Raw genomic sequence first — 16,040 nt, 5'->3', positions numbered from 1 at the left:
CAAGAAAAAAAATCACACTTTTTCCACGCCACATCACGTCGCCAAATATTCAGCTACAGACTCAAACTTACTCTTCAAACGTTGCCGCACTTGTTCTGTATTCAGATATGTCCTCGGATTTTTCAAAACTTTCACCAGTTTTAAACTGTGAGCCTTCAAATGTCATCAACTTTTCCCTCCTTTTTCCAGTTTTGTATGGGTGTGTATGTGGAAAAGCTAGAGGGTGAGATGTCAGTTAGAGGGAGAGAAACTGCCGTTTTACTGGGAAAAAAAAGTTTTTATCTCGTCGCCACGGCCACATTTCTTTGTCTTTCTCAACATATTATACATCAAAATGTAGCTACAGGCCTTGTGCTTCTCACGAGGGGACACTTTTGTCTCAGAGAGACACGGTTCTCCCTCCAGGGGACTTAATTGATAGGGAGCGCAGGATTCTGTCTCATCCGCGCCAATACATTTTGACGAGTCATTTTCTCCCCAAATCCCCAAACTTCAGCCATTTGTTTCAAGTCCTCACGGGGAGACGGAACCTCGTGACGACACGAAAACCACACCGCACGTCCTTCAACTTCTCCCGACGCCCACGGTGAAGGAATTTTTCACCCAAGTGTCACGGTTCTCCAACTATAAGCAGTTGTTCGGGACCTGCGTTTGTACTTAAACCCCTTCTTCCCTCAGATAACGTCTCATAGTCTCTGCACCTGCAGCAGCTTGTCAATCAGGAGCCGGCTCCATGACATCACACAAGCTGCTCCAAATCTGCCTGGCAACACACATGGCTCCTCTGATTGACTGGACCAGTAACATGATGGCTGACCACACAGTGCTCACACACACACAGTAGCTTAGGCACCATACTTTTCAATGCATTTTAATGCTGATGGCAATGACTCAGCATCAACACTTGTTAGCATGCCAATTAGCATGCTACAAAGTTTGTTCAATTGAGCTGAAATTTGGAGGGTGGCCTCATGGGGGTGCTGCGATCACGGCGCACTAGCTAGTTATCCGCCGCGCTAAGCTAATTGGCCTACCATCTCAGAATGTCATAAAACTCCAGATTCCAGGTCAGCCAGACCTGGGAGGTAACATCTGCACTTTTCAGGCAAATCGCAGGTGTTAGCATCTCATGCTAACAAGTTTGTTCAAATGAGCTCAAATTTGGAGGGTGGACTCGTGCTGGTGCTGCGATCGAGAATCACTAGCTAATGACATGGTTTCCACGTACTTAAATCGCTGGTGTTAGCATCGCATGCTAACAAGTTTGTTTAAATGAGCTGAAATTTGGAGGGTGGCCTCGTGGTAGCGCTGCGATCGAGAATTGCTAGCTGATCACATGGTTTCCACGCACTTAAACCGCTGTTTGCTGTTAGCATCGCATGCTAACAAGTTTGTTCAAATGACCTGAAATTTGGAGGGTTGCCTCGTGGTGGCGCTGCGATCGAGAATCACTAGCTAATGACATGGTTTCCACGTACTTACATCGCTGGTGTTAGCATTGCATGCTAACAAGTTTGTTCAAATGAGCTGAAATTTGGAGGGTGGCCTCATGGTGGCGCTGCGATCGAGAATTACTAGCTGACCACATGGTTTCCACGCACTTAAATCGCAGGTGTTAGCATCGCATGCTAACAAGTTTGTTCAAATGAGCTGAAATTTGGAGGGTGGCCTCGTGGTGGCGCTGCGATCGAGAATTACTAGCTGACCACATGGTTTCAACGCACTTAAATCGGTGTTAGCTGTTAGCATCGCATGCTAAAAAGTTTGTTCAAATGAGCTGAAATTTAGAGTGTAGCCTCGTGCTGGCGCTGCCATCGAGAATCACTAGATAATGACATGATTTCCACATATTTTTCACACTACCGCGGCCTCGCTCGGCAGCAGGGGGCGGCAGGTGGCAGGCACAATAAAATTTCCGCGGGAATTTTCTAGTTACATTTAAAACACCACAAACAGAAACTCCCATAATGCATTGCAGCTCTCAGCTCCTTTATTGCGACACATTATTAAAATGGAAGATAAATGTGGAGATCTGGGTTGTTAGAACCATGAGTGTGATGGTGTGTCTTTAATGTCCTGTAGTTGTTGTGGAATTCATAAAAATTTGCCGTCACTCTCAACAAGTCCACAATGAACCTCCCGGAATTGTCGGCGCTCCGCAGGGCAGCAGTTTTACTGTGAAAGGTACAGGAAGCTCCCAGCTTCAGACACCAGTTGAGCCGCTGTCATGACCTGCAGCCGCTATTCTACGTTCTTCATGTCATTATTGTTGCGTAATGACGTTACATCGCTGCGTCGTTCACGACCCTACATTGTACCACTCTTTGTAGCGGGACTGTGACTGGGTGACTTTGCCTCCTTACGTCCCTCCAGGATGAACTGCAGTGGGACCGAGGCTCAAGGAGCCGCAGTGGAGGGACCAAAGAGCCGCGGGTTGCCGACCCCTGACCTAGACCAATTCATTGACCATACTGTTTCTACCCCCAGGTACTTGTACTCCTTCACTAAGTCCACACTGGCCCCCCGGATGAAAAGGAGAGGACACAGACACCATGTTGTGCCTCAGATCAACCATCAGCTCCTTGGTCTTGGTCGCATGTCACACGTCCAATGACGTCACACAAGAGGAGAAAACCCTACTGGCATCGTGAGCAGAGATCTCACCAAGGGTATGGACTCCTCTCATTGGCTTTATGTCAGAAGAGTCTGTAACAATGTGCATGAAGAAAGCCGACACACATTTTACACCTCTGGTTTGCAACCTTCCCTGACAATACAGACACTTGGCGGCATACAAAAGCAGGCGCTCTAAAAATAATAGCAGTGGACACTTTTCTCGGTCTGCTTGGTATTCTGAAAAGTGTCTGAAATGTGTTTCTCTGCAGGCTGAGACTCGATGCTTTATACAGCAGCGTTCAGAAGGCAAAGCTTAGTTGCATTTTATTGTCCCTGCAGAGTAAAGCCTTTCCACTTCTGTCACCTGAAGAGGCGACTTGCTTCAAATGCAGACAGCACACATCTCTATGAAGTTGTCATTTCCAAGCATGTTTTCTCATCAGTTTGTTTAACCATCTGATGGATGCATAAAATCCCAATATAGTTATCTCATTTCCAAGTAAAGATAAGATTTCAAGGTTCATAGGAGTCTTGATGTTGTTCTGCTATAAATGTATCTGCAAGTATAGAATTCCTTAAATGCTGATGGGCTTAAAAAACAACTTTGAAACATTTTGTTTCATTCATTTTATTCCCCTTTTACACAAATGACCACCCATACTATCAACAGGTCTTCAATTGCCTTCTCTGATTTGCATGTAAATAATAAAACCATCTGTTTCAACAAAATAATACAATTCCTCAGTGTTAGTGATATAAAACAATATTTATGGAGACTTTTTAGCTAGTTTTTGCTATTAATGGTCAGTGTACATGTACAGTGTACAAGTCTGAGCACTTCCAAAACACGTTCTGCGTTTGCTCAGCTCACCATTTTACAGCACATGACATGTAAAAGGCTCTCACGGAAGACTATTCAACAAAAAAAGCCCTTTTCAGTCACTGACGTTTTGACACCAACTCTATTACCGTATGTCTAATAAACATAATCACAGAGCTTCTAAATTGCGAGTGACCACAACTCCTTTCATTTCTCCCCTGTTACTAATACCCTGAACAGAATCCTCACACTAAACTGGCCAACCAAGCAAAACAAAGTAGAGATTACCATCAAACTATTTTCTTGTTTATTTCCCCACTGGATAAATACCTACAATAACAGGAAAAAGGCCACATTGTTGTGAATTCCACCATTTCCTTCAGATTCCCCCCCCCCCCCCCCCCCCCCCATGGCTCAGCTCAACATGTTCTATCCGAGCACACCAGAACATCCCAGCAAAACTCCATGTAGTCAATATGTGGCACCCCCCCCCCTCCCCACGTGACTCCATTTCTATTTGGAAGATGGCATCAGAGTGATTAGAGTGGATGTGTGAATGTAAGGCGACACACCCGGTTGATCACGTTTGTTTACAGCAGGTGGTGCCCCCTGGGTCACGCTGCTGCGAGGAGCATTTCTGCAGCATGGTGGCATCGTGCAGTCTGATCAAAACAACTAAAGTGACAACCGATACGACACTAAGCAAAGAAGTTGTTACTGTACGTACGCAACTGCAAATGGTCCAAACGCAAGTCCAGACAGTGTCTTATCATCTCAGGCGGACAGACAGACGAGAGACTTGTGGTTTTCCCCGAGACACGTGGACGGCAGAAGAAATCTCAAGCATGTGTGGAGCTGGTGTCAGTTGGTGCCTTGCGCCCCTCCACACCTCCACAGATAGCCGGAGCGCTCGGGGGAGACAGAGGGAGGCTTGTGTGGTTCGTGCATTTCACAATCGCCGCATTCCATCTGCGTGCATTCTTCTCCACCTGTCTGTGCCTGCTGCTTTGCGGCGGCCCTCCGCTTTGGGAACACCTGCTCTGTACATGCACGCACACTGACTTTCTGCTTGACACACCCGTTTCGTGAAGCCTTCACACCTTGAGTGGAGGGCTTTGGACTCACCCGTGTTGCGCTGGGCCGGTTGCCGGGCCACAGTCTCGCTGCTAGCGCTGTGTCCCATGCTGGGGCTCCTGTCCCCGCTGGCTTGCTGGCCGCCGCCTCTCCGGAGGCCCGCGGCAGCAAAGGAAAGCAGAAAGCCACCTCGCGTCTCTTCCTGCTAATAAAAACACTGCTCCGGTGACTCGAGACCGTCTTGACTGCCGACGTGCACCGTTCACTCTCGTCACTACGGCGTTGGCCTCGCCACCCCCCCGCCCCTGTCTTGCGCCCTCCTTCTTCTTTAAAACACAAACACGCTCGCTCACTGACTTCTTAGGTCCCTCCCTTCTCTGAGCTCTGACTTCATAAATAAGGTACGCCAATAAGGTAATCCAGCAGTCTGCTGCGGATGCCTTTCATTCCCCACAGCAGATTTTTCGGGGCCAAAGTTCACGGTGGGAGAGCTTTGAAGTTTGGCAGGCCGGGCCGTCAAGCCTTGAGGGATTTGCGCTACAACTGGTGGGAGGGAGATGCCCCCCCCCCCACACCCACACACACACATACACACACACACATGGCCTGCTCGCACCATTTTACAGACCGACACAACACTAGTCCCTGAAGGGCAAGGGGGTGGGATCTGAGGGCCGAGGTAACTGGAGAAGTGGAAGGTGAGCCGAGCCGAGGTGGAGCTGGGCGGCAGAGAGGAGGAAGTGACACGCCACAGGTGTCTGGTGACTTTCGGGGCGGATTGTTCTTTTAACCACACACTACGGACAATCCCAAAGATATCTGCCTCTATGTGTAAGGCAACAATTTGCCATGCTTTTCCAGCGTGATCTGTTATGAAGGACAACTATCACTGAGGACTGATTGTCGGGTTGAACTCATCTTCAACTAAAAATCAGCAGATTGCATGATTTTTGATGAATTGCTCTCCATCAGTGAAGTTCTTGTGTTTGTTTTGTCTGATAATGGTCAATCAAAGTGGAGGCCACCAAAGGCTTTGTCCTCCACGAACTACACACATAACATTATTTTCAACTCCAAACACTCCCTGGTGAGATCTGAGCACTTTAAGTGAAGGACTGTACAATATTCAGTTTGCTAGCTTTATTCTATTGTCCGACATATTTCTATTTTTCAGTGACGGGCCTTCAAGGCCTTCAAGGCTTCTCTGTAGGTCAAAGAAAAAGATCTAATGTTGATTATATTATGTCCATGAATACTTATAAAATAATTTCAATTGCTCTGTCCACTTGCGCTCATATCTTCTCCCCGGCTGCACTGCTTGTTTAGACAACATTTTCTAACATAAAAAGTAATGAGAAACCATAAATAGAGACTTGGCAACAGGGGTAAAAACAAAAAAATGTATCAACACAACTACAGCTGCAACAACGAATTGACAAAATCGATAAAACTTGATTATTAAAAGTGTTGGCAACGAATTGCTTTATCGATTCGTTGTGTCGCGCGACTTATGCGTCACTCGACTGGCGTTTGCTCTTGGAAACGTCAAAGTTGTAGCGGGGCACTCAAGCTAACCGGCTAGCCGCCGGAGTGCGCTCTGATGCAGGGAGACAAAACAAAACAACTAGAGCAATGCTGAGTGTTCCCCGAAATACATTCAATCTTATTTAATAATTATCTTTTATACATCTTATAAACATGTGTATATATGTGGATATATTGTATACATCTTTGTATTGGTTCAGTTATGTGCTTTTAAATCATCATATATTTGATGTTTGGCTCGTTCAACAATAACTGGTGCTACAATTTGAAATATTTTGGTTTTTTTAACCGATTCTTCGAAAAAATAATCGACAGATTAATCAATTATTAAAATAATCCTTAGTCTTCTAGCAGCCCTAAACACAACATACTGGTGAAGCTCAGAAATTAGCAGTAACAAACAAGTTGAGAAGAATAATGGACAGGGATGAGCCGGATAGTCGTTTCAGTTTTTGGATTAAGCATTTTTCACGAGTCCGAGCATAATACGAGTAAAACTCATCAATATCCGTGCTTGTGCTGAAGGAAAATCCTCATTTGGTAACCGGCTGTCTTCACGCTCTGTGATTGGCCAGTCACACACAGAGCCCGCCCCTCCTGACACAGTGACTGTTGCTCTCTTCAATACTCAGTATTTCTTCAGCTCGCCTCTATTTCGGTTTGTAAGATATATAAAGTGACTTGGTGAACTTGTTTCATAACGTACGTGGTGCATTAGACAAGACAGAGCTGAAAACGGCTGGTGTCTCGTCGCCAATGTCTCCACTCCTGTTGCGTTTTTTTATTACCGTCTGCTTGCTCTTAGTTTGGCTGGTGATGTAAAGTCAGTTCAAAACTTTGCTCGTACTGAACGTGGTGCTTTTGAGAAGAATACAGTGAACAAGGCTGACATTATTTCCTGTTTGCCTCCACTGGATGTTTACATGAATCACCAGGTTCACACACATCATTAAAAAATAAAGTCTTACAGGCCACTTACACACATATAGCTGAACACACAAAGTAGCTTATATTAATATGTTTATTGTATATGGCTGTTCATAAAAATTAAAATTTGTTACAAATGAAGCTTTATATACTGTATATAGTTTTTTATATATATAAAACATTGAATCTCAATTCTGAGGCTGTTCTGTAAATAGTTTTCAAATAAACAATAAATAAAGCAACTTCTGATCAATCTGTACCAATTTCAGACTTAAAATAATCCACCGATTTAAGTCCCACCCAGTTTCAATTGAGCCACGCCCACGTCCAGTTTGGGCCCCGCCCACTCCAAGTATAGATACGGATACAGATCCTTTAGATGGTTGAACAGATACAGATGGTAGCGTACTCGCTCATCCCTAATAATGAAAGGATATTAGTGTGCGTCACATATCGGATGATGTTGAAGGTTCATTACATCGAGACACTTCAGAGTCAATGTGTCCATTTAAGTTGATGTATGCAAGGAAAGCAGTACCTTCAAAGCCAACAGTACATTTTGAGATATTTTTGGTGCGTTGACAGATCAAACTTAATCTTTGAATGAATGAATGACACATATTCAAACCTCAAGGCAGGACAGTGTGATGAAATCACTTAACAGTATTAGTAACAACTGAGCGTTTTCACATATCCTCAAGGCATCACTTCATCTTTAAATTTGTTTTCTGATCTCATTTCACGTACACGAGAAAGCCACAATTACTGAACTCGCCATGGTGGATGGAAATCAAACGGCTCCAGTGACCTACGAGTTGACTGGTTAAATCACGGTGGATCTGAACTGGGCCGTGAGCTGCTGGTTTGAATCTTTATCAAAGTGCACCTTATCTGCATTCACTGCTCCTACTCTCCTTCACGGCTGAATCCACTTTAAGTGCACATCTGAGTTCAATACATTTTAATGAGCCCATTGTCACGTGTTCAAGAGATCTCGTCACATATTGAATGCACTTTGCTTTTAGGCAATCTCGAAAACATATTCATCATCTTATTTATCCATTCACACATCCAACCAGACGTTTTTTCCACTCTGCTTTTCTTCGCTGATGTTCTGTTTTTGTCTCAGCTTTATGTTAATCATATATTGTGACTTTTATTTGCTTTCCATTATTGTTGTTTTAATGTAAAGCACTTTGTAACTTTGTCTTCAAAAGTGCTTCACAAATAAAGTTATTATTACACTAGCAGTGCTTTAAAATTTACAACGCTCATCAAAAACATCTTTCCAAACTGAAAGTGTATCAAGTGTGGGCTTGATTGATATTAGGCAAACTTCTAAAGCTCTAAATAATAATGCTCTCTTGTCCAGTTGTCACTGAGCTGTGGGTTTTTCTTGCTATGCATTTATCTTATAAAATATAAATGTATTTATTCATATTATCAACATATCAATAAGGGTTTATATATGATATATGTATTTACACTTAAATGTCACATGGCTGGAAATAATTGATAAAACAAATCTGAATTAGTTTATTGAATCACATGTGCAGTTCTATCCAGAATTATTTTCTCGATGTTGGGATCTCACAAGACCACAGTTTGTCCATTTCTAAGGAAAGATAATCTTCATTTGTCATGATATACAATGCAGCCAACCAGCTAGCAGGAGGTGCTAACTACAAGAGAAACCACCAGCTTCCCTCCAGCAGGACAACAACTGAACTCCTTCAAGGAAGTGGGAACAACAACTGGGCTTTACCTGAGATGCTATAGAACTGTTTAACTTTTATGAAGATGTGTTGGTTCTGTTACAGTGATTGAGTTCTATAGATAATGATATTAGGAGCCGTTATCAACCTGTAAACCAACGTTAGCTCTGCCACAGACACAGGGTCTGCATGCTAATCTTTGCTTTACTAACTAGTTAACTCACAATCCTACACATATCACATCAAAAACAACATCACACAGTAACTGAACACCATCTGACGACTCCTGACGTTTTACAAAACAAGTCTCATTCACATCAAGTCATTCTAGAAATGGTCCTTTAGCAGAGACACACAGGAAGCAGACTGCAACATGAATGACACCACGTGCCAAAACGCACTAAATGGTACCAAGTGATTCAACGAGGTAAGAAATCCCAACACAGGTGAAGCTATTTTGTTAAAATATATTTGAGGGATTTTATATTTTTATTTTTGTGTCTTCGTATTAAATTAGCAATAAATGTTGCCAGTCGATTTTTGTGAATTAATCCCATTTTGTCACACTTTTTTTCCAAAACTAAAATTCTGCCGAATTGAATTTGAAGACCCAAATTGTAGGGAATTGTACTTTGATGTCTCATTAAAGTAGTTCTGATATGGAAATACTGATAAATGAATGGCATCATATATAGTAAATTTGAAAGCTCCCCTAACAGATCTCGAAAAACAGTGTCCCACTTTAAATGTTCCCCATTATCGTTGCAATAAATTCTGTTGTGAAAATGTACATGTAATGCAAGTTTTACACTTCCATTACTTGATTTTAGAATATCATTTTGACATTTAAATCATGGTAAGATGCACTTACCTGACCTCTTACTCGACTAATGACCACAAAAGAGCTCAATCCAGGCTTAGTCTTGCATTCATATACGACCATATGAGGACAGAACAGAGCAGCTACAACATCGTCATACGGAAAAAGTCGATTGGTTGTGCGTAATTGGTGTGTGGGAGCCCCTCTCAGCAAGTTACAAGATTCATGTTGGTATTTTCAAAATGGCACTGGGAAAGGAGGGAAACTCTTCCTGTGAACACAAGAGGCCGACTGGAAGAGAAGTTGCTCCCTCTCCAGTACAAGCAGAGCAACAGCAGGGCTGCGGAGCTCACGGGAATGTCAGGAATGTAAAAGCACCGCTTCTTGATAACCAGGACAAACACTCCTGAAAATCCCTGGGAAATAAAACACATGACAGCCCTCAGTCACCTCGGCACTGAGACCCAGCCAGCTCGTTTCCAAAAAGTGGCAGCAGGTGGAGACAAAGGCATTCCTTCACCCTTGACATGAGACCATAAAGACCATGACTCGGGGAAGTTTCAGGCCGCTATGTCATCAAGACATCTGCTGACACACACACATCAAACCTGAGGCACGGAGTTGGGTGACATTTCGGTTTGAAACAAAACATGGTGTGTGTTGCCTTGTGGACGCGTTGGCTTGAGAACGGAGCTGCGGAGGAAGTCCGGTTTATTTTTACGGGCAGGGATGAGGAGATCAAGCCTCTCTAATCTGTTCCTGCGACGGCTCAGTCATCTGTAAGCCCCTGTGGGCCAGCGCCCTGCCCCGTCACTGCCTTGGATATTTTGCTTCCATCTTTTTGGCTGAAATCTATTAAGTAAACAACAAAACAAAAGCATTTACTCACGGATATGTTCAGACTGCACGGCCATCCCCGGTATCTCTCAACGGCGCTACTGGGACTGGAAACTCCCGAGGGCCCACGGGAGTGCACAGGTGAATCTCAAATGATCGGGGTCAGTGGCGACACTGAGACACAGTCATGTGAGAGAAACTGGCAGCTCTGCTAACCGGAAGGTGTGTCCTGGGAGTCGGGGCCAATTGCACGGCGGCAGGGACAAACGGTGTGACGCGTCACACGGCCAACCCCCTAAACAAACGTCTCTATGACCCTGCGTGGAGTTTTGCCAAGTCACTGCTTCCCTAATGGTGCCTTTACTACCTTTCTATATGAAGACACGCATATATATATATATAACAGATCAGAACCATTGGCGAAGGAAACCACTTTCTATTGGAATGCAAAAAAAAAAAGAGCCCTTTGAATCTCTATTACAAGACAAAGATCTGCTAAGAAATATAAGATCCTGACTGATTGAGAGCAGGAACAGGAACTTATCAAAGCCACATTTTCTTTCCAAGCAATGACTCTGTGCTCCTTGTTTCCATCTCAAGACTAAAGACAAGGAGGTCAAACACATTTTAGTTCAGGCTCAGTGCCACAATAACAACTTCAGATTGCTGTGGCGCAGAGTATACATGATTAAAATGCCTAATTTGTCACAAAACCAAACAGTCAGTCCAGAAAATTCCAACAATTGCAACATAGAGCCAAATTTAATGAGACCTTCTGGTGCAAAATACAGTAAAATATTTAAAAAACCGTTTCATTATGAATGTTTTTACAAACTCACCCCGACAGCTTCAACCTCACACCCTAGTTTCGTGACCACAGAAGCAGACTTGTCTCTGTGTGCGTCGACAACACAGTCACTGCAGCCCCACACTATGAGGGGACCTCCATGTTTTTCCATGAGTACCGTATTTTCCGCCCTATAAGGCACCTAAATACCTCAAATTTTCTCAAAAGCTGCCAGCGCGCCTTATAGCCCGGTGCGCCTTATATATGGACGATTGTTCTACTCCAGACTGCTATTTGACAGCTGAACAACCAGAAGCTTTTATTTTGACAACTCTAACTTCTCAACTGGATCTTCAGAGCGGACGACACTCCACACAACACCTTCATCACTCATGGTTGCACACCAACATTCTAACAAACCAAAATAAACTAGATGAAATAATGACTCCCTAAACTGGGGAACAAAAACACATAAACACAATCAACACAACACCAAGCCCAACAACAACCCACAATAACCTCCAACAACACAAAACATGAATTTGTCGCTGCAAGGCATGATGGGACATCATGCCTTGCAGCGACAAATTCAACCTGAGCTCCTCAGTGCAGCCGATAGAAACTCCCATAATTCATTGCAGCTGTTTGTGGTGTTTTAAATGCAATTATTGGGGCTTATATTTGGTTTGTGGTGTCGGTAATAATTGTGTTGTGTTGTGTTTTTGTTGCTTAGTTCATGTAGTTTAGTTTATTATTATTATTATTATTACCGGTAGTTGTAAGTTGTCAACCAGCAGTGAAGAAGGTTTTGTGTGTAGTGTCCTCCTGGCATAGGCTGCAGGTAGGACTATCAAAATAAAGTGTGTGCACCTCTCTGGGTGTTAGAATCAGTGGAAAATGTAACCTAATGGCTTTGAGCTATAAAGATTGCTGACCACTGGTATATTCCATGTGCCTTATAATGTGAATGAAGTTGTAAATTATGTCAATCAATGTAGGTGCGCCTTATAGGGCAGAAAATACGGTAGTATGGGTAGAATGGTATATTGATTATCTGTGATTCTTTCAGCAACATTTTGGCATTAGTTTTTGAAAATAATACTGAAAACAGTCGTCCCTTGTTATATTAAGGAAATTAAACATTTAAGGTGTAATTAGTCACTATAAACTCAAATGAAGGATATTGTCTTGCTTTTAAAACGTTTTTTTTATTGGATTTCTTTCCCTTTAATTTTCTTCAAAACGTTTTTCAATTTTTTTTTATTTTTTTTATTTGTTGATGCTCATGAAAAGCACTTTAAATTGCCTCACTGCTGAAATGCGCAATAGAAACAAAGTAGCTTTCCCTTATTAAAAGTGCTTTTTAGTATGGTTTCTTGCAACCTTCTTATTAGATTTTCTGGAAAGAGCAGTCTTTCATTTGTAGCATTATGGCTGTATTGTAAGATGTGCACTTCAATATTAAGGGCGAGGGCAATTCCAGCGCCCGTAAACCTTCACAGGTGAGTTTTTAAAAAAAAGTCATCAAATTTTCTTACCAGGATTTTCCATCACCGTGTCCAAAACTCAGCACTCAGAAACCCCTGAAACAAACACAAAGAAATAATATGTATACATAGAGCATCCAATAATTTGCATTAGAGCAGCTTATTAGAGATCTTACAGTCTAGCATTTTAAATGATAGAATATACATTAAAAAAAAAAAAAAAGAAACCACAGAAGGAGAAGTCAAATAAGTTTCTCCAGACAGTGAATCTGCTTCGTTTTCTGTTATTAACTGCTAAATCAATGAAAGGCTCTCAGGGAACTTCAGCAGATTAAATGTTCTCTGCAGCTAATGAGGAGCAGATTGGCATTTAAATAAAAATACTGTGATTTTTCTCAAATGAACTTAATCGTGCTTTGATGAACCGAACTGCTAACAAAAAAAAATCAATTTGAGACCAAATAAAGGCAATCAACTGGACTGGTTTGTTGCAGGGGGCCGGCGACAAAGGCAGAGGAACAAACAAAAGACAGGACTGTGCGCTCTGACGAATGAAGACCTTTTCATTCCGACCGGCTCTGCTTTGCATAACAGAGCACACGCACCGCTTCGTGACCACATCTGGCAATAAGTAGCCCGTGATAACTGCTATTGTGTGACAGGAGGAGACGGTGGGCCGCGGGACAAAAGTCCTTGAAGAGCCGAACTGAAAGGTCTGTTGATTCGAAGGGAGTGTGGAGACTTTCATGACTTACGAGGCCATTTTGAACTTACACCGTCAAACAATCAGCTATAAGTGAAGAAGACACTTGCATGAAAAAATTAATATGACAACCTCGAAAGTTCTGGAAACTTTCTTTATTACTGCCATTTAGAGATGTGAACAATCCCACATTGTCTCGTCCTAAAGGAGGACAGACATATGGTGCACAAACAGCTTTCATGCATTCTTCATACTTTCCTTACATTAACCAAAATCATATAGAGCAGCGGTCCCCAACCCCCGGGCCGCGGACCGGGTCAATTGGTACCGGGCCGCCCAAGAAATAAGTCATTATTTCCATTGTATTTAATATCTGAGTCTGAACAATCTTTTATTTTGAAAAATGTCCGGATTCTCTCGGTTACATCTCGGTCCCTTGAGCGCCAAACGTTTAACCCACAAGCTAGCAAAATGAGCAAAATACAGACGTGTTTGGAAAGTTTCTTTTGGAAGGGGAAAAGGGCCGGTGAAGAGACAGAAGAAGAGCCGACAACTTCCAAGAAAAAGAAGGTTTTTAACAGACAGTACCAGGAGTTCTACTTGAAGTATGGATTTATGGCGACAGGTGATTCCCACAGGCCAAAGCCCGCTCTGCAGAATATGGGGCCAACGGCTCTAACGAGGCAATGAAGCCTTCAATAATATGAACAATCTACGAACTCAGCATTGACCTGTCCGCGGTGATAAAAAGGTTGGGGACCACTGCTATAGACAACTGCAACACGCAACAAAACCCTGAATGTCAAGGTCCCTGCAAAGGCCCCGTCCACACAATGTTTTCAAGAGAAAACGCGTAACTTTTGTAGCATTTTCGGCGTCCGTTTACACAGAAGCATTGCTCAGAGCCACTGGAAATGCTCATTTGAAAATGGCTGCCAAGGTGACATTTTTCAATTGGAAACATGGAGAAAAGCACATTTTCGAGAGTCGCCCAGAATAGCTATCCAACATCGCTGTCCATGTCAATCCAAATCTCTGTTCCCGCCATGGTTAAAGTATAAAGCGTATTGTTCTCTGTGAGCAGAGAACAATGGGGTATAAGTTAGCAGCTAACTTATACCCCAAGCCATAAGTTAGCAATGCTAACTAATGGCTTGGGGTGCTAACAACATCGTTTCCTACGTTCCCATGTAATCGGACAATGTTTTCAAAATGTTGCCGTATAAACCCTAAACTTGACGGGGAAAAAACATAAAAACAATGTTATTTCTTTTGAAACATTATTGTGTAAATGGGGTATAGCGTAAAAAAAAAGGTTTTAAAGTAGAAGCAATCGTATGTTTGGTGATCATGCATCGACTAACAGAAGCAGTGTGTGGAAATGTAATCAATAGTTGGATTGATACAGGGTTGAATATTCCTTCAACTATTGGCAGCTTGGACAAAAGCATTTGTTTGACAGAGATGGTTTATTTTATTTATTTCAGATGCACAAAAAGTAGGTACTGTTCCATGTTTGGCGTTGACAATTTGAAAGAGACTGAAAAGCGAGCCTTTCAGAAATTTTAGGCTCTTTTAGGTTTTGCAAAAAAACGTAACAAAGAATATTTGATGTTGAATGAAATGTCCTACATGTACCGTTTACACCTGCACTGAGTACATCTCTTTTACCTCTCTACACTGGGTGTATATCAATCCTGGCAATCTACTCTATTTTTAGAGGATTTCTTTCTTTTTTTACTGGATTGTTTTACTTTTTTTATTTTTACATATTCTATTTTTTGTGCTCTTTTTTTGCTCTTGTTTAGAATTAACATATGTTTACATATTTCAATTCCTTAATTTTATAATTTCTGCACCTTTTTACCTTGAGCTGTAGTAAGTTTGTGTTTCCCCCTGGGGGGGGATAAAGCTCTACTCTACTACTACTTAATGACATTGTATTGTCATATAAGCCCAATACAGCGGCCTAAAGCCAGAAAACGTTGTACTGGTGGATAAAACAGGCCTGCCTTCATAGGGAGCTTGGATCTGCTCCAGGGCCCCATGACCCTGATCTGGATTAAGAAACAGGAGTTGGATGATTTGCAGTAAAGACTGTTTTACCAGAGGCAAGACTGGAAAATCATTTTGGTCATTAAATTACTTTGGGCCTTGGTTTTCCAAAGTGTCGAATAAAATAATACTGTCACTATTATTACTAAAAATGCTTCTATTGGTAATTAGATGACTTTTAGAGTAAATATCTTGTTAGAGATGGCTTGCTTCAAGAGCATTATGCTTCATAAGTATTTCACTGCAGTTGGTTTTTTTTTTATGACGGTTACTGTCAAAGTCTTTCACTCAGAACTGATAAGCCATGGCACTATGGCCACGGATCATCTCTTATCATGGCAGCTCTTAGAAGGTGGAACATATCACTGTCACTGAACATTATGTCCTATAGTAAGTGTTGACTAGAGAAAATCAAACTGACGGAAAAGACGGAAGATACACACAGAAGAGATCTTTCTGATTGTTTGTGCTGCAAATGCTGTAACAGGCCTGAACAACAGTTTAGTGGATTTGACTGGGAAAGCTGCAACGGTGAGATTGAGAAACGCACCAAGTATAATTAAGAAACTGATATCTCTCAGGCTTGATTTAACATATTTAAGACCATTTTTTTTTCTTTTTTCTGTCAATCACACAAATCTCGTTCCAAACAGT

General features: G+C 42.3%; 1 protein-coding gene across 4 annotated transcripts in view; it reads right to left on the bottom strand.

Moving 5' to 3' along the window:
- The window catches only part of phactr4a (phosphatase and actin regulator 4a), a 64,530-nt gene that overhangs the window by 33,981 nt on the left and 14,509 nt on the right, over positions 1 to 16,040 (bottom strand). For 2 of the 4 annotated variants that reach the window (XM_080516243.1, XM_080516244.1), the window contains one exon: positions 12,680 to 12,724. In XM_080516243.1, the coding sequence (XP_080372369.1) occupies positions 12,680 to 12,692 (13 nt within the window). In that variant the 5' untranslated portion in view covers positions 12,693 to 12,724. Of the gene's footprint in view, positions 1 to 4,561; positions 4,881 to 12,679; positions 12,725 to 16,040 lie in introns of those variants that run through there. The other 2 variants (XM_080516242.1, XM_080516245.1) reach the window with 2 other exon arrangements.

The sequence above is a fragment of the Blennius ocellaris genome (assembly GCF_963422515.1).
Source record: "Blennius ocellaris genome assembly, chromosome: 20".
In the NCBI taxonomy this organism is placed as follows: Eukaryota; Metazoa; Chordata; class Actinopteri; order Blenniiformes; family Blenniidae; genus Blennius; species Blennius ocellaris.
Note: the sequence above shows the minus strand (reverse complement) of the source record. Positions and strands in the feature narration are given on the sequence as shown.